Source organism: Tupaia chinensis, unplaced genomic scaffold (assembly GCF_000334495.1).
Source record: "Tupaia chinensis unplaced genomic scaffold, TupChi_1.0 Scaffold000192_1, whole genome shotgun sequence".
Taxonomy (NCBI): domain Eukaryota; kingdom Metazoa; phylum Chordata; class Mammalia; order Scandentia; family Tupaiidae; genus Tupaia; species Tupaia belangeri.
In genome coordinates this window covers 78,036-100,710 of record NW_006159667.1, presented here as the reverse complement: position 1 = coordinate 100,710, position 22,675 = coordinate 78,036, and the positions used below count along the sequence as shown (strand labels likewise).

Genomic DNA, 22,675 nt, shown 5'->3' with positions numbered 1-22,675 from the left:
AGGATCCTCCCCTAAATTGCAGCAGCCCCCCCCCCCCCCCAGAGAGAGGCACTGGCTGGGGGCCAGACCTGGTCTCAGCTCTGAAACATTTTCAGCAAAGTTCCCCCAGGAGCCTGAGCTTTGCGCAGCATCACTCCCTGGCACGCCCACCCAGAGGAGCGATTTAGGGAATGTGCGTGAGGTAATGGAATGACTTGTGGAGGGTGCTTTTATTTATAAGTCCGTTTAAAGCTGGGGAACAGCTACCCAAAAAAGTCCCTTCGGTTTGAGAATAGAGGAGCTGCTGCCTTTCTCTCTGGCCCTGATGAGTTAGCATAGCCAGTTGTCTGGTCCAGACACTCTTGGATGGAAATAATACAGCTTTATCCCCTGGGTACAAAGGAATGCGGGCCCACCCATTCTCTGAAGGAAGGCCATTCTTCCCACTTCCCCAGGAGAGGGACTGCAGGGCCTGGGTCATGGCTCAGCAGTAAAAGGCCAGGCTCATCTTCAAGGCTGGCCCACGTGGGAGGGTTCCACGTTTGTATCCAGAGACCTCCCTGGGGATGCCAGGCACAGGTGTGCCCATGATCTGGGGCTGCCTGAGGGGAGCCGTGCTGTCAAGATCCTGTTGGCGGTGCTGTCTGTTTCTGTCTCTGTCTTTATCGCTCATGGAAGAAATAAATGGGAATTTTTTTTTTTCCTATAAGGCACATGCGCTCACAGGAAAGAGAGAGAGAGAAAGTGAGAAGTCACCCCCCAAGGGGGATGAGCCCCCTTCTCTATTCTCCTCTCAGGATTATGGCATGCACACATCTGTTCCCGGCATGTTTTTCAAGCCTTCGGGGTCAAGACTCAAACCAGCCATGTTAGATTAAGCTGCCTCAACCACCATGCCACCAACTGGCTCCAATGGATAAACTTAAAAAGAGAGAGGAGGGTCTGGCTCATTAGGAAGCATGCTTAGAAGAATAAATGGTAGGAGGGCTTCTACAGACATACAGTTTCCACTTTTTTTTTTTTTTTTTTTGAGAGCTTTTTGCTATAGGGCATGTGTGCTCGCCAAAAAGACAGAGAAACAGAAAGTGAGAAATGACCCCTCCAGGGGGGATGGCCACACCACAATCCCTTCTCCTCCTTTCTCCTCTTGGGATCTTGGGCACACATGCACATGCGCCTGGCATGAGTTTAAGCCACCGGGTCTGGGACTCGAGCTGCAGTTGACTACATGGAAGTCCAGCAACATAGCCATTCCGCTAACTGCTGGTCCCACAGTTTCTACTTTAAGCTAAATGATGATTCATGTGAATATCTGTGGGCACTAGTGATTTCTTAGGCTCACACCTAAGATTGACTTTCTTTTTTTTTTTTAAGAATTATGTATTTAATTTTGTTTATTCATTCATTTAGTTTCATTGACCAGAGAAAGACAGACACATAGAGAGAAGGGAAGTGAGAAAGCAAGCCACCAGGTTCAGGACTTGAACTGTGGTCGACCATTTGGGAGTATCCAGCTCCTTAAGCACCGTGCCACCTATTGGCCCAAGATTGTCTTTCTTTTACTCTTTCATTTACTCCTTGGTTATTTGCTAAGCGGCGACTACGATGGTTGTGTTGTAAGAATGAAATGAGGTGAGTCTGGTCAAGTGTTTCCACAGGCTGCACACACAGAAATACTTGGGAATCGTTTGCATGATTAGCACAGTTGCCAAGGACCAAGGTTAGGCCCAAAGACAGTAAGACAGGTCTCTACCTCCATGGAGTCCCCAGCTCACAGCCAGCCAGCAAGTGTCCCGAGGTGTGATAGACGTGGTTCAGGTCCAAAAGAGACAAAAAAGAGAGCCTGCAGAGCCCACCAGGGTCTCCTACAAGGCCCAGAGGCATCATCTTCCCCCTTGTTCTTTTTCAGGAACCTCCCACCCTGAAGGAGTGCCACTCAAGTCACCCTTGGGCCTTGGGTCATTAGCAGGTGCTTCCTGGGCAGGATGAACGGGCAGGCTGGGGTGGGAGGTGGGGGTATTCATAGGCTGTATTCTCCATCTCCGGCTTTCTAGAAAGTCTGGGTAGTAGTGTGTACTGCATTTAAAGCAGACTTCTGATTCAAGTAAATGTGAATAAGCTGAATTTAGGTAAGCTGAAGCACTCAGACAAACGTGAAGTGTCCGCTGAATTTTAGAAGTTTCCCGTTGTTAGGATGGGCATGACACTGGTCTTGCAAGGTTGTGATGAGCTTCCACGAGACCTGGAGGGCACCGAACGCACTGCCTGGCCCACATAGGCATTAATGGTGGCTTCCTGGTGTGTGCTTCCCCCACCTCATGTTGCCATCGTAGCCTCTTTCGTCTATGAAGCACTTGACGGTTTGCAGAGTGCTTCCAGAAAGTACGTCACCTCACTTCATCGTCATGAGCACCCTGGTAATTAGGGAAGACAGGGCAGGTGTCACCTTCCCCAGCTGATGGATGAAGAAACTGAGTGATTTAGCAAATGTCGCCTAGCTGTGGGTGAGCTGGAACAGTCTTCTGGTCCTCACCTAAGAGTCTACTGGCTTTGGGAGACTTATTTTAGGTGTTCTAAGCATGAGGTAAAATGGCAGGGAGGTTAAGGCAGTTAGATCCCATATGGCCAACTGCATGGTTCAAGTCCTGGACCCAGCAGCTTAGAAATAACAGCGTGTGTGTGCATGCCCAAAATTCTGAGGAGAATGGAGGAGGAGGGACTGGGGCATGGCCATCCTCCCTAGAGATGATTTCTCTCTCTCTCTCTCTCTCTTTTTCCCTCTCTCTCTCTTTTTCCCTCTCTCTCTCCTTGGCAAGCACACACACCCTATAGCAAATAAAAAGAAAGAGGGTGGTTTTTAACTGGGTTCAGGAGAGCCCAGACAGGCTCACTCAGCCCCAGGGCTTCACTCCTCCACCCTGCCCCAGCAGCACCTCCATGAACCCACTTGGTGGTCCTGGGGGAGAACCAGTTGGTTTTGGGGGACCCAAGGCACTGTCTGGAGCCCAAACTGAGCGCTGTCTGTGCAGCTCTGCAGCAGGCTGGAGAGGAGCCGGAGAGAGCCCAGGAGTGAGGTCTGCTGGAGTACAGCCGGTCTGGGCTGGGAGCCAGCCCAAAGGAGGAGGAGAGAGGCCACTTCTAGGAACCGCAAACTGCTGTTGCTGCTGCCGATGTAGCAGGGAGGGCACATCCAAGCAGAGGTAACTACCAGTGGCTCGTTGGTCTAGGGGTATGATTCTCGCTTAGGGTGCGAGAGGTCCCGGGTTCAAATCCCGGACGAGCCCTGTTTTTTCTTTCTGTGTGTGTGTTTGTCCCCTGTACTGACATACACATAAACTGCCTCTTTTTTCTAGGATGAAAGCAAAGAGATGGAGTGTGGCTAAGGTCCCTAAGACAAGCTGCCAGTCAGTCTCCCCAGTAGCCACGGCCTCTGTGCTCCTCATCATTTCCATAGAGGCCAAACTGCAGGAGAGGACTGACCCAGCACCTGGCTGAATCTTGCAGCATGATCACGCCCCATCAGGGTGCTCTCTCTCACTGTGAACACACGTGCACTCTGTCAATTAAAAAAGAAATTACGAGGCCAGCTCCGTGGCAGAATGGCAATGCACCATTAAAGAGAAGCTGGATCTCACATGGAAGCCGGAGTTCAAATCTCTGGTCAAGTCAGCCTGAAACACACTGGGCATGTCCGTGAGTGCCCACAGTCTAGCAGGCTGGAGGACTAGAGGAAGGAGACTGTGGCATGACTAGAGGACATGCATCTCTCTCTGTGTCTCTCCCTTTTTTTCTCTTTCACATGAGCATGCATGTGCTGTATCATTAAAGAAAAGAAGTAGGGCCTGCAGGTGGCCTGGAGGTTAAGGTGCTGGAGCCCATTGGCCAACTATGAGTCCAGACCCAGCAGCTTGAAAAACATGCCGGGTTGGGAACCAGCATTTAGCGTAATGGCTATGTCGCTGGACTCCCATGTAGTCGACCGTGGTTCACGTCCCGGACCCGGTGGCTTAAAACTCACACCAGGCGCGTGTGCGTGCGTGCCCAAGATCCCAAGAGGAGAATGGAGGAGAAGGGATTGCGGTGTGACCATCCCCCCGGGGGGTGATTTCTCGCTTTCTGTCTCTATGTCTCTCTCTGTCTGTCTGGCGAGCGCACGCGCCCTATAGTGAAAATCCTCCAAAAAAAAAAAAAAAAAAAAAAATGCCGGGTTGGGCTCAGCAGTTAGCATAATGGCTATGTCACTGGACTCCCATGTAGTCAACTGTGGTTTGAGTCCCGGATCCGGTGGCTTAAACTCACGCTGGGCACGTTTGCTTACGTGGGCTTATGTGCCCAAGATCCTGAGAGGAGAACAGAGGAGAAGGGATTGCAGTGTGGCCATCCCCCCTGGGGGATGATTTCTCACTTTCTGTCTCTCTGTCTCTCTCTGTCTTTCTGGTGAGTGTACACACCCTATAGCAAAAATCTCTCCAAAAAAAAAAAATGCCGGGCACATGTGCATTCATGCCTAAAGTCCTGAGAATGGAGAAAGGATTCAGCATGACTATACACTCACATATACACACACATATATGTATATATATATATTCCTTTTTTGTGTATATATATATTCCTTTTATATGTATATATATATTCCTTATATATATATATATACATATATACATATATGAACAAACACACTGTTTTTTTAAAGGAGATTCCCAGATATCAGAATTCAAGAAGGAATGGAAAGCAAAATAAAAAGTAGAGGAGAGTGTCACGATGCCTTGTGGTATCAGCCATGGGTAAATGCCTAGGGACCTGGAGCTGTGCTTTATGCCTCCAGTTGGAGGATATGTGGTCTCAGACCCCAGAGACAGGAGCTAGAACCGCACCCTTGCATAAAGTTCAGGACATCAAAGCCCTATCTACCCACGAAAAGAGGAGTCAAAACAATATCTAATAGTAGAAGGATGCAGAGAGTGGGTGGAAATACAAGTCAGTCCTGAGAAGTTAAGTCCTACCTACCCAGTGCTTGCGTTGTATCTGGATCTGTCATGTACATGGTGCTGGATCCAAGGAGAGGAGGTCATTGTAAACCTTAGCAAGAAGGAAGTTGTTGTTTGTTTGCTTTAAAAGCTTTTTTTTATAAAAGAGTTATTTTTTATTTAACTTTTATTTATTTATTTATCTTTGTTTTAATTTGACCAGAGATGGAGGAGGGGGGGAGAGAGAGAGAGAGAGAGAGAGAAAGCAAGAAAGCAAGCCGCCAGGTCCAGGACTCAAACCATCAGCTATGAGGGAGTTGAGCCCTTAACCACCACACCACCTGCTGGCCCGTTTTAAAAACTTTTTAGGGACCAACATATTGATGTAGTGTTCACATCACTGGATTCCCACACAGTCAACTGTGGTCCAAGTCCCAGACCCAGTGACTTAAAATTCAGACTGCGTGCATGTTTGTGCATACCAAAATCTGGAGAGGAGAATAGAGAAGGGATTGCAGTGTGGCCATCCTCGCTGGGGGGTAATTTCTTGCTTTCTGTCTCTCCAGAGAGTGCATGCACCCTGTAACAAAAACCTCTTTAAAAAATTTTTTTTAATTGCCAGAGGGCACATGTATTTGTCAGAGAGAAGCAAAGAGACAGAGAGACAGAAAGAGAGAGAAGAGAGAAAAAGCACTCCCCAATGGGACATGTTTATGACACAATCTCTCTCTCTCTTTTTTTTTTTTTTTTTTTGAGAGGCTTTTGCTATAGGGCACATGCGCTCGCCGGAAAGACAGAGACAGAGAGATAGAAAGTGAGAGATCCCCCCCCCCAGAGGGGATGGCCATGCCACAATCCCTTCTCCTCCATTCTCCTCTTGGGATCTTGGGCACGCACGCACACACACCTGGCATGAGTTTAAGCCACCGGGTCCGGGACTCGAACCGTGGTCGACTACATGGGAGTCCAGCGACATAGCCATTATGCTAACTGCTTGTCCCATGACACAGTCTCTTCTCCACTTTTCCATCCTGTAGAGATTTGGGGCATGCATACACATGTGCCCAGTGTGTTTTTCAAGCTACCAGCACTGGGATTCAAACTACAGTTGACCACAAGGAATCTAGCTCCCTTAATTGTGGAGAGCGGCCTTTCTGAACAAACATGATGCTCTTCAGACATATGCAGAAATGTTGTAAGCTTCATTTGCATAGCTATGAAAGCATTAAAATACCAATATGCTAACTGCCAATACTGCAAAGCAGTATCTGTCTAAGGAAGCCATAGGTGTTATTCAGATTTCCCCCAAAAAGATCAGAAGAAACCGAATGGCGCCAGTCATTTTCGCATAATCAGATGATTAACATCTGAAAACAACTGTTTTTGCATTCCATTTCCTCTTCCTCCATTTTCTGCCCCATAAAATAATAAACCTGAGGTTGGGTCAGGTCAGGCTTTCTCCATCAGAGAAGTTGGGCCCACCCCAACCTCACTTTTCTTTATGTCTTTGTGTGTTTTTGTTTTTTATGTTTATTTCTAACCCACAGCCCTCCACTCAGAAAAACATATTCAGCTGAGTGGGCCTCTCGGCACTTAATCACTAGGTTATTTGGTCACCCCAAGAAGATTTTAAAAAATGTTTTCAGAGGAGCCAGCTTTGTGGTGCAACAGTAATGTGCTGCTCAAAAAAAGCTGATCCCATGTGGCAAATGTGATTCAAATCTCTGGCTCCAGTCAACCTGAAACATGATGGGTACTCATGAATGCCCAAGATCTGATGGGCTGGAGGAGGAGGAGGATCACAGTGTGACCAAACCTTGCAGAGGTGCTCATCTCTCTCTCTCTTTCATGTGTATGCACATACACTGTAATAAATAAAGAGAAAAAAGAATGCTTTCAGGGACTAGCAGGCAATACGGTGGTCAAACAATGCTCTGAGAGGCTGACCCACATGGGAAGGTTCTCAGTTAGCTTCCAGAGACCTCCCTGAGTATGCTGCATAGGTGTATGCCCATGATTTGGGGTTGACTGTGACTAGGGGTTTATTGCAGTGTCAGGACCCTGTTGTAGGCTCTCTCTCTGCCTATCTTGAAGAAATAAATAAGAGACACCAGTAGTTGGCGTACTGGCTATGTCACTGGACTCCCATGTAGTTGACCATGGTTCAAGTCCCGGACCCAGTGGCTTAAACTCACGCCGGGCATGTGTGTGTGCGTGCCCAAGATCCTGAGAGGAGAATAGAGGAGAAGGGATTGTGGTGTGGCCATCCCCCCGGGGGGTGATCTCTCACTTTCTCTCTCTCTGTCTCTCTCTCTCTTTCTAGTGAGTGCACATACCCTATAGCTAGGAAAAACAAAACAAAACAAAACAAAAAACAACAAAAAAACCCCACCTCTCCAAGAAGAAGAAAGAAATAAGATAAACTTTTTTTTTAAACAAAGAATGTTTTATAACCCAGGGCCTATGGGACTGTGACCAAACAAAAGCAAAACCTCCTGTAGAAGAGTTCACAATAAAATATTTTGAATGTAGACAAGGAAGAGTCATCAGACACACCTAGAGAGCACTCCAGGAACTGCTGCTCTATTAGAATATGAACAACACTGTACTATAAGTATACTTAAAAATGTTGAAGATTAAAGACAAGAAAGTAAACTATAATTAAAATAGGGCACAATGAGAGACAGGCAGATTACCGAGGGAGAAAAACAAGAGAAACATTAATAAAAGAAAGATGTACCACTGAAATGAAAGACTCGGAGGCAACCCGATGAGCTAGTAGCAGTTAAGGGAGATGGCGCCCACATGGCCAACCATGCAGTCTGACTCCTAGCCCTGGCAGCCTCACCAGGCACATTGTGAGTATGTGCTCCAAATCTAGACAGGGTGGAGAAATGGAGGAGAAGGGATTGTGATGTGGCCGTATTCCACTGGGGGAGGTGTTTTCTCCCTCCTCTCTCTCTCTCTCTGGCAAGCACATATGCCCTCTCGCAAATAAAAAATACAGACTTACCAAGACATTAAATAGGGGAGTAGACTTTGATGAAGAAAAGATGCTGGAAGATAGAGCTGATGAAATAACTCAAAATATATAAAAAGGTAGAAAAGTGATGATCGAAAATACGAAAGAATAGTTAACAAAATTATGAGAAAAGAATGAGACAAATATATATCTAATAAGAGTTCCTACGAGAGATCAAGAGAACGAGGGGGAATGTAATATTACAATAGGTAATAGCTGAGAATTTTCTAAGATGGAAGAAAGACAAGATTCTTACACTGGAGGACTCACAAACACTGTGGTGAAAATGCAGAATAGTGAAGAGAAAGAGAAATCTTAAAAGCAGCAAGAAAGAAAAATGCCGTTCCTCTTTGGCTGCCTGGGGACTGACTGCCATCATGAATGATACTGTAACTATCCTGTCAGGAAGTTCGTGACCAACCAACTACATCCGAGGAAAACGATCCCTGATGCCCTTCGCTCTGAGAAGGCAACAGTGCCTGAGACAGAAATTCGGGAAGAACTAGCCAAGATGTACAAGAAAACTGAACCCAAACATAGGCTTGCAAGACATGGCTTATCTGAGAAGAAAAAGACCTCAAGAAAACAGTGAAAGGAACGCAAGCACAGAATGAAGACAGTCAGGGGGCTGCGAAGGCCACGAGGCCTGAGAGAGTTGAAGGAGTGAAGATTCTGCGGCGACTATCTGTGGGGGCTGGGTAAATGTTTCATGAAAGGATTAATGGACTAAAAAAAGGAAAGGAAAATGCCTCTTTGCCTACAAAGATAACAATTAATGGATCTCGTCAGAAAAGTCATGACTCATTTTTGCATAGAAAAAACAGAAAAATAGTCATGACTTTTCTGCCAACGTAATATAATGACAGCTGACTTCTTAGTAGCAACAAAAGATTGTAGAAAACAGGGACCAGCAGTTAGTGTAGTGTCTATGTCACTGAACTCCCATGTAGTCGACTGCGGTTCGCGTCCCGGACCCGGTGGCTTAAAACTCACACCAGTTGCATGTGCATGCATGCCCAAGATCCTGAGAGGAGAGTGGAGGAGAAGGGATTGTGGCGTGGCCATCCCCCCTGGGGGGTGATTTCTCGCTTTCTGTCTCTCTGTCTGTCTGGCAAGTGCATGCACCCTATAGCAAAAACCTCTCCAAAAAAAAAAAAAAGGCCCAGAGAGCAGCGAGGTGGTGCAGTGGTAAGGTCCTGGGCTCACAACCTGGGACATCCTGGAATATGCTGGACACACATGCATATGCCCCTGATCAAGGCCAGCTGAGACTGAGGTGGATCACTGTGTGGAGATCCTGTTGGAGGTACTCTCACCACTCTCTAGAAAGAAATAAACTTTAAAAAGTTTAAGTTTATTTATTTTAGAGAGAGAGATCTTTGTTATAGGTTAAATGTGCTTGCCGGAGAAACAGAGTGAGAAATCACCTCCCAGGGGGACGGCCATGATGCAATCCCTTCTCTTCCATTCTCCTCTCAGGATTTTGGGCACACATGCACACATTCCCAGCATAAGTTTCAAGCCACCGGGTCCAGGAATTGAACTGTGGTCCATCATGTGGGAGTCCAGTGCCTTAACTACTATGCCACCTGATGACCCAAGTTTATGTTTTAGTAAAGTAAGTGGTGGGACCGGCAAGTGGCATGGTGGTTAAAGGCGCTGGACTCCCACATGGCCGACCACAATTCAAGTCTCAGACCTGGTGGCTTGCTTTCTCACTTCTTCTTCTCTCTCTCTCTGTCTCTCTCTGATCAAACTGGAAAATAATAATGATAATAATAAATAAAAGTTAAATAAAATACTTCTAAAAAAATAAAATAAAATAAGTGGTGAGGGAAGGAGGAACATGGGAAAAATAACTGTAGACTAGAATTCTGTACCCACTAAATTTCCATTTAAAGGGTGTGAAATACAGACATTTAGGACAAAGGCTTAGAATGCTTACCAAACATTTTCACTGAAATACCGCAGAAGGATATGCTTTATAAAAGGAAACTAAACTAAGAAGAAAGGAGTGGGATGCAAGATGAAATGTGAGCAGAGAAATTTACAACTAGGTTGGGAATTTGTTTTGTTTTGTTTTGTTTTGGTGTTTTGCCATAAGACATGTGCACTCACCAGAGAGAGACAGAGAGAAGAAAAGTGAGAAATCACACACACACAGGAGATGGCCACGCTGCCATCCCTTATCTTCCATTTTCCGGGTTTTGGAGCACACATGCACATGTGCCCGCCATGATCCTTAAGCCCCTGGGTTAAACGGTGGTCAGCCATGTGGGAGTCCAGTGCCCCACATGCTATCTGTTGGCCCCAATATTGGGAAATGTAAACCAGCTTTGAGACAATGATGATGATGATGGTAAAACTTAAATGGGCTGGAAAGAGCGAAACTAATATTAGATAGAAATCGAAATATGGGAGTTTGTGGGAAAGGAAAACCCAAATTGGTACGTTGTAAGGGAAAGCTTGTTGATTTTCATTCCGTTGTAGGCATAAGCAAAAACGTTTAGAAAGTATATAAAGAGGTCTGGAGCTAGCAGGTGGCATGGTGGTTAAGGGCATGGACTCCCACGTGGCCGACCACGGTTTGAGTCCCGGACCTGGAGGCTAGCTTTCTCACTTTCCCCCTCTCTCTCTTCTCTTGCTCTCACTCTCTCTCTGTCCCTCCGTGGTCAAATTAAAATAAATAAAGTCAAATAAAATAATTCTTTAAAAAAAAAGAAAATAAGTACAGAGGTCATCACTGTGAGAGTAGAAAGAGAACATGCAACGTTTAAGTCAATGGGGGCAGGGGATAAACAAGATAAATAAATACAGCTATTGTTGGGGATGTAAATTGGTCTAATACTGTCTAAAGTGATTTGGCAACAGCTATGAAGTTTCAGCTGCTCCTACTCTGTGACCCAGGAGATCTGCTTCTGGGTACCTGCTCTAGGCATCTGCTACACGTATGCTAACGAGATATTCACAGGTCTGTCCATTGCAGCATGTTAGTTTTTGGTTTTGCTTTTTAATTTGCTAGACGTCATTTGTACTTCCTGGAGATTGACAGGAGAGGGGGAGATGAGAAAGTAACCCCAGGAAGGAAAACCAAACCACAATCTCTCCATTCTCCTCTCAGGACTTGGGGTACACTAGCACATGCACCCAGCTTGTTTATGAAGTCACCAGGTCCGGGATTCAAACCACTCAGCCATGTGGGAGCCAGTGGCCCTAACCTCCACACCACTGGTTGGACCACAGCTTGTTTTTTTTTGTTGTTTTTTTTTTTTTTTGAGAGGTTTTTACTGTAGGGCGCGTGCGCTCGCCAGACAGACAGAGACAGTCATAGAGACCGAAAGTGAGAAATCACCCCTCCGGGGGGATAGCCACGCCGCAATCCCTTCTCCATTCTCCTCTCGGGATCTTGGGCATGCATGCACACGCACCCGGCGTGAGTTCTAAGCCACCAGGTCCAGGATGCATTCCACGGTCGACTACGTGGGAATCCAGCGACATAGCCATTAAGCTAACTGCTGGTTCCCAACCACAGCTTGTCTTTAACACGGCAAACTGGAAACAGCCTAAATGGCCATTAGCAGAGAAGAAGAAGCACCTCCATCATTGAACTTTATGTTAGACTTGCTTCCTCCTTTTGCCCAGAGTAAATAGAGTAATTAATAGTTTCGCTGTCTTTGCTAAGTAGCCAAAACCTTTCTGTGTAGCTGTTCTTTGGCAATGGAATCACCAATCACCAGACCCTCACCCAGAGCCATGGGGACCATTAAACAAACGTCCAGAGAATGCCCTTAGAAATAATCAACCTGTTGGGGCCAGCAGGTGGCGTGGTAATTAAGGGTGCTGGACTCCCACATGACCTACTGCAGTTTGAATCCTGGACCTGGCAGCTTACTTTCTCTCTCTCTCTTTCTCTCTATCCCTCTCTGGTCACATTAAAATAAATAAATAAATAAACAGTTAAATAAAATAAATCTTTTGAAAAAAAAGAAAAAATTAACCTGCTTTCGCATGGGAACCCCACTCCCTTTCCTCTTCACCCTCTCAGTTTCCATTGCAATCACCATATCAACCCAGAATTGATTGTGATTTTTGCCTATATAAGCACCCTGTTTTTTTACTCGGGGCTGTGGGGTTTTGAGAGCCATGAGTCCTCCCACATGCTGCTGGCTTAATCAATAAAACTCCAATAAATTTGGCTATGTCTGGATGTCCTCTTATTTCTCACTGATTAGACTGTAAGCAGATGTATCGATAACTAAATGGTGCATAGTCAAGCAATGAAAGTGTTTGGCAGTTAAAACTCATGAACTGGAGCGATGTGAAATAACATGGATAAATGGGACCAGCAGCTGGCGTAATGGCTATGTCTCTCGACTCCCATGTAGTTGACCATGGTTCGAGTCCTGGACCCAGTGGCTTAAACTCATGCTGGGCATGTGTGCGTGCGTGCCCAAGATCCCGAGAAGAGAATGGAGGAGAAGGGATTGCAGCGTGACCATCCCCCCGGGGGGTGATTTCTCACTTTCTGTCTCTCTGTCTCTCTCTATCTTTCTGGCAAGTGCATGTGCCCTATAGCAAAAACCTCTCCAAAAGAAGAAGAAAAGAAGAAGAAGAAGAGGAGGAGGAGGAGGAGAAGAAGAAGAAATAACATGAATAAATGTTAAAACATATTTTGAGGGGGAAAATTTATGTACAATATAACACCATTTATATAGATCTCTGAATCACATAAATCAAATTATGTATTGCATATATCAAATTGTAAAGCCAGGGGCAGTTGCTGGTGTGGTGGTTAAGGTGGTTGGATCCTACATGGCCAAGTGAATGGTTCAAGTCCCAGACCTAGTGACTTGAAAAATATACCAGGTGTGTGTGCATGCATGCCCAAAGTTCCGAAAGGAGAACAGAGAAGGGTGACCATCCCCCAGGGGGTGATTTCTCACTCCCCCCACCTCTGGTGAGAGTACACACCCTGTAGCAAAACAAAAAAATGAACATAAAACCAAAAAGCCATCAATAGAAGACTACCTCTCAGTCAAGATGCAATGGTTGTTGGATTTGGGTGGTGTGTGCACGCATGGGTGTTTGTTTTTTCCTCTGTGCTGTGTTTTTCTACATGTTTTAGATAAGCATATTTTTGTCTTTTGGTGAAAGGAGCTAGGCATTTAGAAATAAGGGTAAAGGGGGATAAATGGCTACATCAGCCCCCGGAGAGGATGATCTTCTGGGATGGGATTAGGAGGAAGGCTGCGTCCTGAGTCCACAGATTACACGGATTAATTCAGATCATCCCCTAAGCTGATCACCTGGCTGACAAGCCCACCACTCCTGGCCTTCCGCCTCCCCCATTCCTCCTAAATTCTTTCCTCCGGTCCCCTAACTTCACACCCATCCCTAACCCAGCGCTGGTTTGGCTGGCGTCTGCTCAGGTTTGGTTCCTGAGAAGCGATGAGCTCAGGTTTACCTCATGTGTTCCCTAAACCAAGGATGAATGGTGACCTGCACCCAGAAGCAGGGGGAGATTAGTCCTAATACTCAGGGTCAGAGCTCCCTGAGGAGATTGGATCCCTGATTGTCAAAACGGACAACTTCCTCCCTGTCCCTTCCTCCATCCGCCAAGAGGTTGGCAGGCAAGGCCAGCTGCCCCCTTGACCCTGCCACGTAGGCAGAACTAAGGCCCGGAAAGGACGAACACGGGGCTTACAGAATTAGTCTCTGTCGGTCTCTGGAGCTAAGTCCCCCAGACCCCCAGTGCCAGCTCTTTCCCACCATTCCTGACAACTATCCTGCTCCCCGAGGCTGGACGGATCTGGCACCGCAGGTGGCTCTGCCGAAGCTGGCTCTGCAGAGGGGTCTGGGTGAGCCTGTGCACAGCTCTTCCCCGTGACTGGGTCACCTTGGCCACGGATCGGAGTGGAACCCTGTGTCTGGGGAGCAAATGAAATCTTGGAGCTCCAGGCTGGAGGGGAGGGAGGGAGGGAGGAAGGGAGGGAAGGGGGGAGGAGAGAGAGAAGAGAAGAGGAGATAGACGTGCAGGCGAGTGTGTCGTGAACAGGCAACATTAACTCTACCGCGTGAAATCAAACCTTTAAGTCTGAAAGCGAGCATTACCTATGTGGTTGGGTTATTTACCTTTACTCAATTTTTCTCTGAGTCAGGTTCTTTGTAGATGCCAGCAACACAAAGATAACTCAGATCCTCCTTCCTCACCTCCAAGAAACGAGACAGACAGAAGAACCCTGACCACCCAGAGTGACGTGTGCACCACAGAAAGGCAGGACAGGGCAGGGCAGGGCAGAGGGACATCTAATGGGGATGGATGGGGTGTTAGGTTGAAGGCTACGTGGGGACATCTAGACAAAGAAGGGCTTCATTCCTGTGGCAAATGGCAGGCTTGTGAACCTGGGAGCCCCTGGCGGGTCAATAAAGACAATATGTCCATGACCTTGAGAGTAGATGTGCAGGAGAAGGGGTTGGCGTGTGCCCTGGCGCGTGCCCTGACTCCTAGTCTCCCAACACCTTTCTGGATGTGCCGGGAAACCCAGGTTCCCAAAGCATTCCCACTTCTGTCCTGGCCGAGCTCTGCTAGAACTGCCTTGTCAAGACCTTGCACCTGGCAGATATTCTAGGAATGAATGAATGACTAAATGAAGGATTGAAATTAGCTCTTTGGGCTTCCATATCTCCCGTCCAGGAGAGCAAAGATCAGCAGGGCCCACTCCCAGCAGCTACAGTGGGGAGAGGCTCGCAGACCACTGGGCGTGGGCCAAGGGGGAAGGTGGTGCCGTCGGAGGGGATTCTCGGGCACTGGAATCTGCGTGGGATCACAGAAGAGGGAAGCTTCCTATGGGGGGCCCTGGCTCTGGCTTGGTGAGGTGCGCGGGAAGCGGAAAGAGCGGCGCCTCATAGTTCACACACCGGGCCTGGACTTCCCTCTTCCCGCCCTCTCGCCTCCGGGGCAGGCTGGCAACACTAGTCCGTGTCCTCGCTGACCGCTGACCGCGGAGGTGGGGGCGCCGGCCCGCCGGGTAGGAGAGGGGGGAAGTGCGTGTGCGCGCGTTTGGAGGAAACAGTCCATCCTTGTCTTTTTCCGCACCATCCCTGAGCGGGACTGGACCCTGACACCGGGAACAGAGGGGTCCTCACGCACGGCGACCCCGGGGTGACCCGCCTCCAGAACCAGTGGATCTCATCGCTCCCCCTTCGGCAGCCTTATGCATGCCCAGAGTAGCTCCCACCGGCTGTCGGCACCGGCTCTTCTCCGCGTTCCCTCGGGGTATCTGGGGACGCGCTGATTCTCCTGCGCCCGCCGGGCCCCGTCAGGGAGACTGGATGCAGGGAGGGCTTCCGGGCGGCGGCGGCAGGTGGCCGGGCCAGGCCCCGCCCCCTCGGCCCCCCTCCTTCCCTTCCCCACCCGCTTCTGCCGCCCTCCTCCCTCCAGACTCCCAGGCCCTCCCTGCCTCCACCGCTCCCCACCTCTCTGCCCCAAGTCTTCCTCCCTCCATCCTGGCCTCCGCCCGGGCCCGGGCTCCATATTTCCGGCCTGGGGCTTCCCACATCGGCCGCATCGTCCCCGGCAGCTCCTTCCCAGGGCTCTCTCCTCGGCTCTCCAGCCCTCGGGGACTCCAGACCCTGCACCCCTCCACCCCGAAGGCTCCTGAACGCGGGGCGAGGGTGGGGTGGGCGAGGTCCACTGAGGCAGTGGGAGGGGAGGGGCGGCCGTAACCCAGAACTCCTTCCCACCTCCCCCATCACCTTCCTCCCCTTCTACAGGCCTCCTCCCCCTTTCAGCCTCTTCACTGGCTCCTGCCCTCTGTCTTCCATCCTTGCCCATCTCCTCCCTTGCCCCTGGGCTAAATATACACACACCCTCTTTCCGTCTGTGCAGAGCAGAGGGACCTGTAACAGCCTGGAACAGGGGGTGCTGAGGAGGTTGGGGTCCCTGCAGGTGGAGGGTGAAAGGTGACCAAGGGAGAGGAGTCTTGGAGCTAAGCAGTGAGTCAGGCCCTCCACGGGCGTTAGAATCCCAGGGCTCCTTGGGCTGGAAGGCATGTTCCCCTTCCCCCCTGCATCCCAGCCGCCTCTGGCATCCCACGGTCCCTCTTCTTTCTGCTCGCAGGACCCACCGTAACCACTTTGGGCTCCTATGAGGTGACTGAGAGCTGTGAGCGGAAGAAAGGCCAACGCTGGGGGTCCCTGGAACGGCGGGGGATGCAGGCTATGGAAGGTGAGTTTCCCCAAATGTTTCTTTCTCCCCCTTTCTCTGTTCCCCCAGTCCCCTTCCCTCCTCCTCCCTCCCTCTGAGGCAGGATATAGCCCTTCCCTTTGCTCACCTCAGCCCCTCCTGATTAGGTCAGAGCTCCAGCCCACCCCAGGGCTCAGGCTTTGAAGAAAGTTCAGGGTGCATCCGTCTTTGGGTCCTAATCACCCTGCTCACCAGGTTGTGTGTCCCGGGGAAGCTGCCAGAGAGAGAGGCCTCAAGGGACAGAGCTTTGAAGCAGCCTGTCAGCAGGGGGTTTGTCCTCACTGCCAGCTGACCCAGATCCCAAGCTGTCTCTTATTTTACAAAGCAAGAAAGTGGGCATATGAGTTGTGTTTCTGAGAAGGGTGGCCACGCTAACTTCGAATGGAGGCCACTAGATATCACCTTGCCTGAAAAAGAGCACCTGGGAGGGGCAGGTGAGAAGGCCAGTCTCCTGACACACATGTACCCCTGCCATACCCACGTGACTTGGCAGATGGTAGGATGCTGGCCTGTTTTCTAGGACTTTCTGTGAAGTGTCCTCAGGGCCCTCTGCACATTCAGCATGGGCAAGCCTGTTCCCACAAGGCTGACAGATGACACGAGGGGTCCCAGATGAACCTTGGGCTGCAGATATTAGAGAAAGTAAGACCAGAGATGGAGAATTTTAAACCAAAGCCAATAGTCACCATCTAAATGAGATTTGCTATTTACAGGAACTGCATTGCAGTAAAGGAGGGGGTGCTCACCAACCAGAACCTGGGGACCAGCACGAAACCCCAGTTTTTTAATGCACTAAAATGACAGGCTTTCTTTTACACACAAGTACAACCTAGGGTTTCCCCTGAGAACCACCTCATCATCAGCAGAAAAGGGGAGGGGGCCCTCATCATGCTCAGGTTGGAGAGAGTCCTCGTGATGCCCTGCAGGGAAAAGCAAGGTGTGGAAAATTTCAGAAAGGTATTTGAATATATACATCTGAAAGGCCCCAGTGTTTGTCCAGTGAAACATTTAGAATCGTTTTGTTCAGATGTTTTTCTCTACCCACTGACAGGCAATGCTTTCTTTTATGGAAAGACTAATTTCTCACAAGCCACCTGGATAATTTTTTTAACTTTCTTTTTTTTAAATATGCTAGAGGGTACACATGCTCATCAGAGAGAAAGAGAGAGAGAGACAAAGATAGAAGGGAGAAAGGAAAATGAGAACACTCCCTCCACTGTGGGGGGGATGGCCACACTGCAGTTTCTTCTCCACCACTCCCTCCTTTTGGGGTCCCTCTTGGACAGCCTTATGCCCCAGGTAGCTCCTATTGGAGCTACGATCCCCTCTTCTCTATGCCTCCCTCCTCTTGAGCACGTTTCTCAAGCTGCAGGGTCCGGGACTCTAACCACATAGTTGGCCATGTGGGATCCAGCTGCTTTAATCACCCCACCACCAGCTGCTCCAAATTTGTAGATCCCCAGATGGTAACTCCCGCCCTGTTTGGCCTAAAGATGCACCTAGTACCTGAAACCTTTCTTGACTGCTTGTCTTACCACGCAGAAACCAGACTAAAAGAACCAGGTGTCCTTATGTAAGCTTCACAAGGCTGAGCCAGTGCTGGGCTGCTCCGTTTGCCCAAAGACAGTAATAGGAGGCCACCAAGTGCCGTATTTGCCCAGCAAGGGCCTGGCAGGGGAGGGGCTGCCTCCAAACTTGACCCTCACACCTGAGGACTCATCTTGAGGTTCCGCTCTAGGGCGCTGTGGGTGGGGGTGGGGGGAGCACCAGACAGAACCATTATACCATCTCTGCCTGGAATGGTGAGTTTGAGGGCCTTGGAAGGACTGTAGAAAGGAAGTTGGCAGTGGGGACCAGCAGGTGGCGTAATGGTTACGTTGCTGGACTCCCACGTAGTTGACTACAGTTTGGTCCTGGACCCAGCGGCTTAAAGCTCACACTGGGCGCATGTGTGTGCGTGCCTAAAATCATGAGAGGAGAATGAAGGAGGAAGATTGTGGCGTGGCCATCCCCCCTGGGGTGGGGGGTGTGATTTCTTGCTTTCTGTTTCTCTGTCTCTCCGGTGAGTGCATGTGTCCTATAGCAAAAAATCTCTCTCTCAAAAGAGAGAGAGAGAAAGCTGACAGTGACTCCTGATGGGATGGTTATCTCTCCTAGGGGAGGTGTTACTCCCAGCTCTCTATGAGGAGGAAGAAGAGGAGGAAGAGGAGGAGGAGGAAGAGGCAGAAGAAGACGACGAACACGTGCAGAAAGGAGGCGGTGTGGGCTCCCTGTCGGTCAGCAAACACCGGGGCCTGAGTCTCACGGAGACAGAGTTGGAGGAGCTGAGGGCTCAGGTGCTACAGCTGGTGGCTGAGCTGGAGGAGACCCGGGAGCTGGCAGGGCAGCATGAGGATGACTCCCTGGAGCTGCAGGGTGAGCATGTGGAACAGGGCCAGGCGCTGGCCCCAGGCTCTGTGCACCCCAGGTCTGAGCCTGACGCCACACCCCTCTCACCTCAGGGCTCCTGGAGGACGAGCGGCTGGCCAGCGCCCAGCAGGCAGAGGTATTCACCAAGCAGATCCAGCAACTCCAAGGTAACTCCCTGCGCTTAGACGGGAGGGAGGTGGCCAGCCAAGTGCCACCCAAGCACCTTCTGAGGTTTTTGCCTGGTCAGACAAAAATAACCTACTTCAGTACTTCCACCTCGTGTTTCTCTACTGCTCTCACCCTTACTTCCTCTGTTCATCTCTTTATTTGCTTCTTTTCCCAGGATCCTTTCTTTGCATCTGTACCTGCTCATCTGTCCTCCCCTCCCCTCTCTCCCCTTCCAGCTCACCACTTCCATCTCTGCTTAACATCTTCCTTTTCCCCTCCATCAGCCTTCTTCATATCACACCCCTGTCCGTTGTGCTCCAGGTCAGTGCCTGGGGTAGGTGATCAGGGTTGAATTCCAAGCCAGATTCCTTTTTCCAGTCCCTCCACGGGCACTCTGGGAAAGAGCAGTGAGCCCAGGAGAAGTGACTGGAAAGGACTCTGCATCTTTTAAGGGAAGCAGATGAGCGTGCTTCTCAGGCTCCCTAGGACCTGAGCTTATGGATCCCAAACCCCTTTCTTCCAACACCCACGTCCCTTTGACTCTGGAAAGCAGCAAGGCAGTGTCCCACATTCCACTGCACCACCAAATAAAGAGGTAGCTTTTGTGACTTCTGTGGGCTTCTAGAAGGTTTAGGGCAGCTGCCCTAGAAAACATCAGGGACTCTCCAGGGAGAACTGAGATCAAGCCAGAGGAAAAGTATAAATGGAAAAAAAAAAAATTAGGAAGACCTGGAAGCAGGCCTGGAGAGGAACAAGGGAAGGTGTAAGAGGGAGAGGAAGAGAGAAACAGATGTAAGGAAAGGCAGATGCCACTTAACACATTTGGGGATCTTGGGCAAGTTACTTTTTTTATTATTCATGTTTGATCATTCTCAGGGGGAAAAATTTAACAGACGCCCAAATGGAAAGTTACCTATTGATGGTGCTGTATAGGATAATCTCTTTGACTTGATTGATGGGCAAGTTACCTTGGTCTTCCTGAGACTCGTTTCTTGTCTGTAAAATGGGAATTATTCACTTGTCTATAGACTATTTATTGAGTACTTTTGTACGTGGAGGCCCACTAATGAGTGAGACAGATCAAATCTCTCCTCTAATGAAGAGTACGTTCTAATTGGAAAAGACGGAAAATAAACTAAGAAGGAACATGAGTTCAAGTGCTATAAGAACTATGAATGCAGAATAATAATATGATATATAGACAGGAGATAGGAGGGCAGTTCTTTAGTGGATAAAGGAGCCAAATTTCCCATGACTGACTACAGTTCAAATCCCAGCTCTGGTGGCTTGAAAGACATACTAGATGGAAGAATTGAGAAGGGCTTACAGTATGACCATGCCCCCATTGCGGGTCGCTTTCTTCTCTCTCTCTGGTGAGCACACATGTCCTCTGGCACTTAAAAAAAAGGGTGATAAGATGGGATTTTATTTTCGTTAGGGTAGTTAGGAAAAAAAAATCTTTGAGAAGATGAGTTTTTAAAAATTTGCCAGAGGAGGGACCAGCAGTTAGTGTAATGGCTATGTTGCTGGACTCCCATGTAGTCGACTGCAGTTCGTGTCCTGGACCTGGTGGCTTAAAACTCACGCCGGGCACATATGCGTGCGTGCCTAAGATCCCAAGAGGAGAATGGGGGACGAGGGATTGCAGTGTGTCCACCCCCCCGGGGGGTGATTTCCCACTTTCTGTCTCTCTGTCTCTCTGTCTTGCGAGTGCACGCGCCCTATAGCAAAAACCTCTCCCCCCCAAAAAAAAAAAAATTTTGCCAGAGGATATGTTGGCAGAGAGAAAAAGAGAGGGAGAGGGGGAAAACACCCCCTAGTGAGGCATGGTCATGCTGCAATCCCTTGTATTTCTTCATCCTGTTATATGCCGGCATGCCATGTTTTCAAGGCACCAGGTCCAGGATTTAAACTATGTGGTTGAGCACATGGGATCCAGCTCCCTTAACCACTAGGCCACAGGGCTGGCCCACGAAGATGACATTTAAGCTAAAACCTGAATAATGAAAAGGATCCAGCCATTTTGAGACCTGAGTAAAGAGTACACCAGGCAGAAGGAACACTAAATGCAAAGACCCAGAGATGAGCATGAGCTTCCAGTGTTTGAGGGACAGAACAAAGGCCACTGTGGCTGGAGCAAAGCATACATGGAGGACCCCGGTAAGAGAAAGTGCTGAGCGGCAGGGAGAGGCCAAACTACAGTGGGTCTTGTAGGCCAGCTGAGAAACTTGGCCTTCATTACATGCAGTGGAAAACCATGGGAGGGTCTTAGCCAGCGCTGATCTGCTTCACATTTTTAAAAGAATACTTGGAGGCCAGAAGATGACATTAAGACACTGGACTCCCACATGGCCAACCATGGTTTGAGTCCCAGACCTGGCGGCTTGAAAATCATACCACGGGACCAGCAGATGGCATAATGGTTATGTCACTGGACTCCCATGTGGCCAACCACAGTTCAAGTCCCAGACCCAATAGCTTGAAAGTCATGCCAGGTGTATGTGTGTACATGCCCAAAATCCCGAGAGGAGAATGGAGGAGAAGGGATTGAGGCATGGCCATCTCCCAAGTGGGGATATTTTCTTGCTTTCTGTCTCTCTGGCGAGTGTATGCTCCATATAGCAAAAATCTCTCACAAAAAAAGAAAAAAGAAAAATTGAAAGAAAATCACGTCAGACATGTGTGATGCATGCCTGAAATCCCAGGAGGAAGATGGAAGAGGAGGGATTATGGCATGCCATCCTCCCTGGAGGGCGATTTCTCACTTTCCCTCTGACTGTTCCTGTTTCAGGTGAGCACACACACCCTATGGCAAAAATCTAAAAGTAAAATAAAATAGCACTTGGGCCACTGTGTGGAAACTGGGTGAAGAGAAGGAAGTCGAAATAGCCCTGTCAGCCGGTTACCACAGACCAGCCAAGAGATGGTGGTCCTGTGGGATAGGACAGGAAACATGGAGATGATGCAGAATATATTTTAAAGGTGTAGCCCTCAGGATTTGCTGATGAGGGGATCAGAGAGGCTTAAGAGATGCCTTCACCTTGGGAAACTGGATGGATGGTGGTGTCATTTATTGGTGCAGAGAAAACTTGGCAAGATGTAAGCCTGGGGATTAGAGCAGCCTTTTGAGACATGTTTCAGTCTGTTGAGTTTGAAATGGCTATGGGCATACAAACAGACAGGTTCAAGAGGCAGTTGGATACATGAATCTAGAACCAGGGGAGAAATCAAGGCTGGAGATACATATTTGGGAGTCAACAGCACATAAGACACATTAGAATCCATGAGAGATCACAGGTAATCACGTGGAGAGATACCAGAAGAGGAGAGAAAAGGGTCCAGTCCCAGAGACACTCCAGTCTTTAGAGGTCCAGAGTGGTAGTAGAAGTGAACAAGAGAGACCAAGGCAGTAAGAACTAAAGCCTGCTGTGCCCTGGAAGTCCAGAGCAGGAAGTGCTTAGAAGACATGTTAAACTACCTTGTTAAAAGTTGGTAACTCAGGTCAGCATTTGGTGTTGGAGGGTAAGGCAGCTGGATCCCACACAGCAGTCTGCACAGTTCAGTACCAGACCCTGCAGCTTCAGAATCAAACCAGGCACATGTGTGTGTGTGCCCAAAATCCTGTGAGAATACTAAAGGAGAAAGGATTAAGGCATGACTGTACCCCCGGGGAGTGACTTCTCATTTTCCTTCTATCTCTCCCTTACATGCCCTATAGCAAAAAAAAAAAAAAAAAAAAAAAAAAAGTGGGTAAGTCTAGCAAGACGGCCATGGGATTTAGCAAGATGGAGCATCCTGAGAGATTTCAGGGCAAACAGAAGCCTGTTTGGCTGGGTATTGAAGAGGAAATGGGAGGTCGGAGTTCAGATGATGACAGTAGTCTGA

At 48.8% G+C, this 22,675-nt stretch overlaps 1 protein-coding gene and 1 non-coding gene across 3 annotated transcripts in view; both read left to right on the top strand.

Moving 5' to 3' along the window:
• Positions 1 to 3,191: 3,191 nt before the first annotated feature.
• On the top strand, positions 3,192 to 3,263 carry TRNAP-AGG (transfer RNA proline (anticodon AGG)). Its single transcript has one exon. It is a non-coding gene; the product is annotated as a tRNA-Pro (tRNA).
• Positions 3,264 to 16,092: 12,829 nt separating this feature from the next.
• The window catches only part of CCDC136 (coiled-coil domain containing 136), a 34,905-nt gene continuing 28,322 nt past the window's right edge, over positions 16,093 to 22,675 (top strand). The window contains exons 1-3 of one of the 2 annotated variants that reach the window (XM_006146849.3): positions 16,093 to 16,195; positions 18,371 to 18,628; positions 18,715 to 18,789. In XM_006146849.3, the coding sequence (XP_006146911.1) occupies positions 16,180 to 16,195; positions 18,371 to 18,628; positions 18,715 to 18,789 (349 nt within the window). In that variant the 5' untranslated portion in view covers positions 16,093 to 16,179. The remainder of the gene's footprint in view (positions 16,196 to 18,370; positions 18,629 to 18,714; positions 18,790 to 22,675) is intronic. The other variant, XM_006146847.3, reaches the window with a different exon arrangement.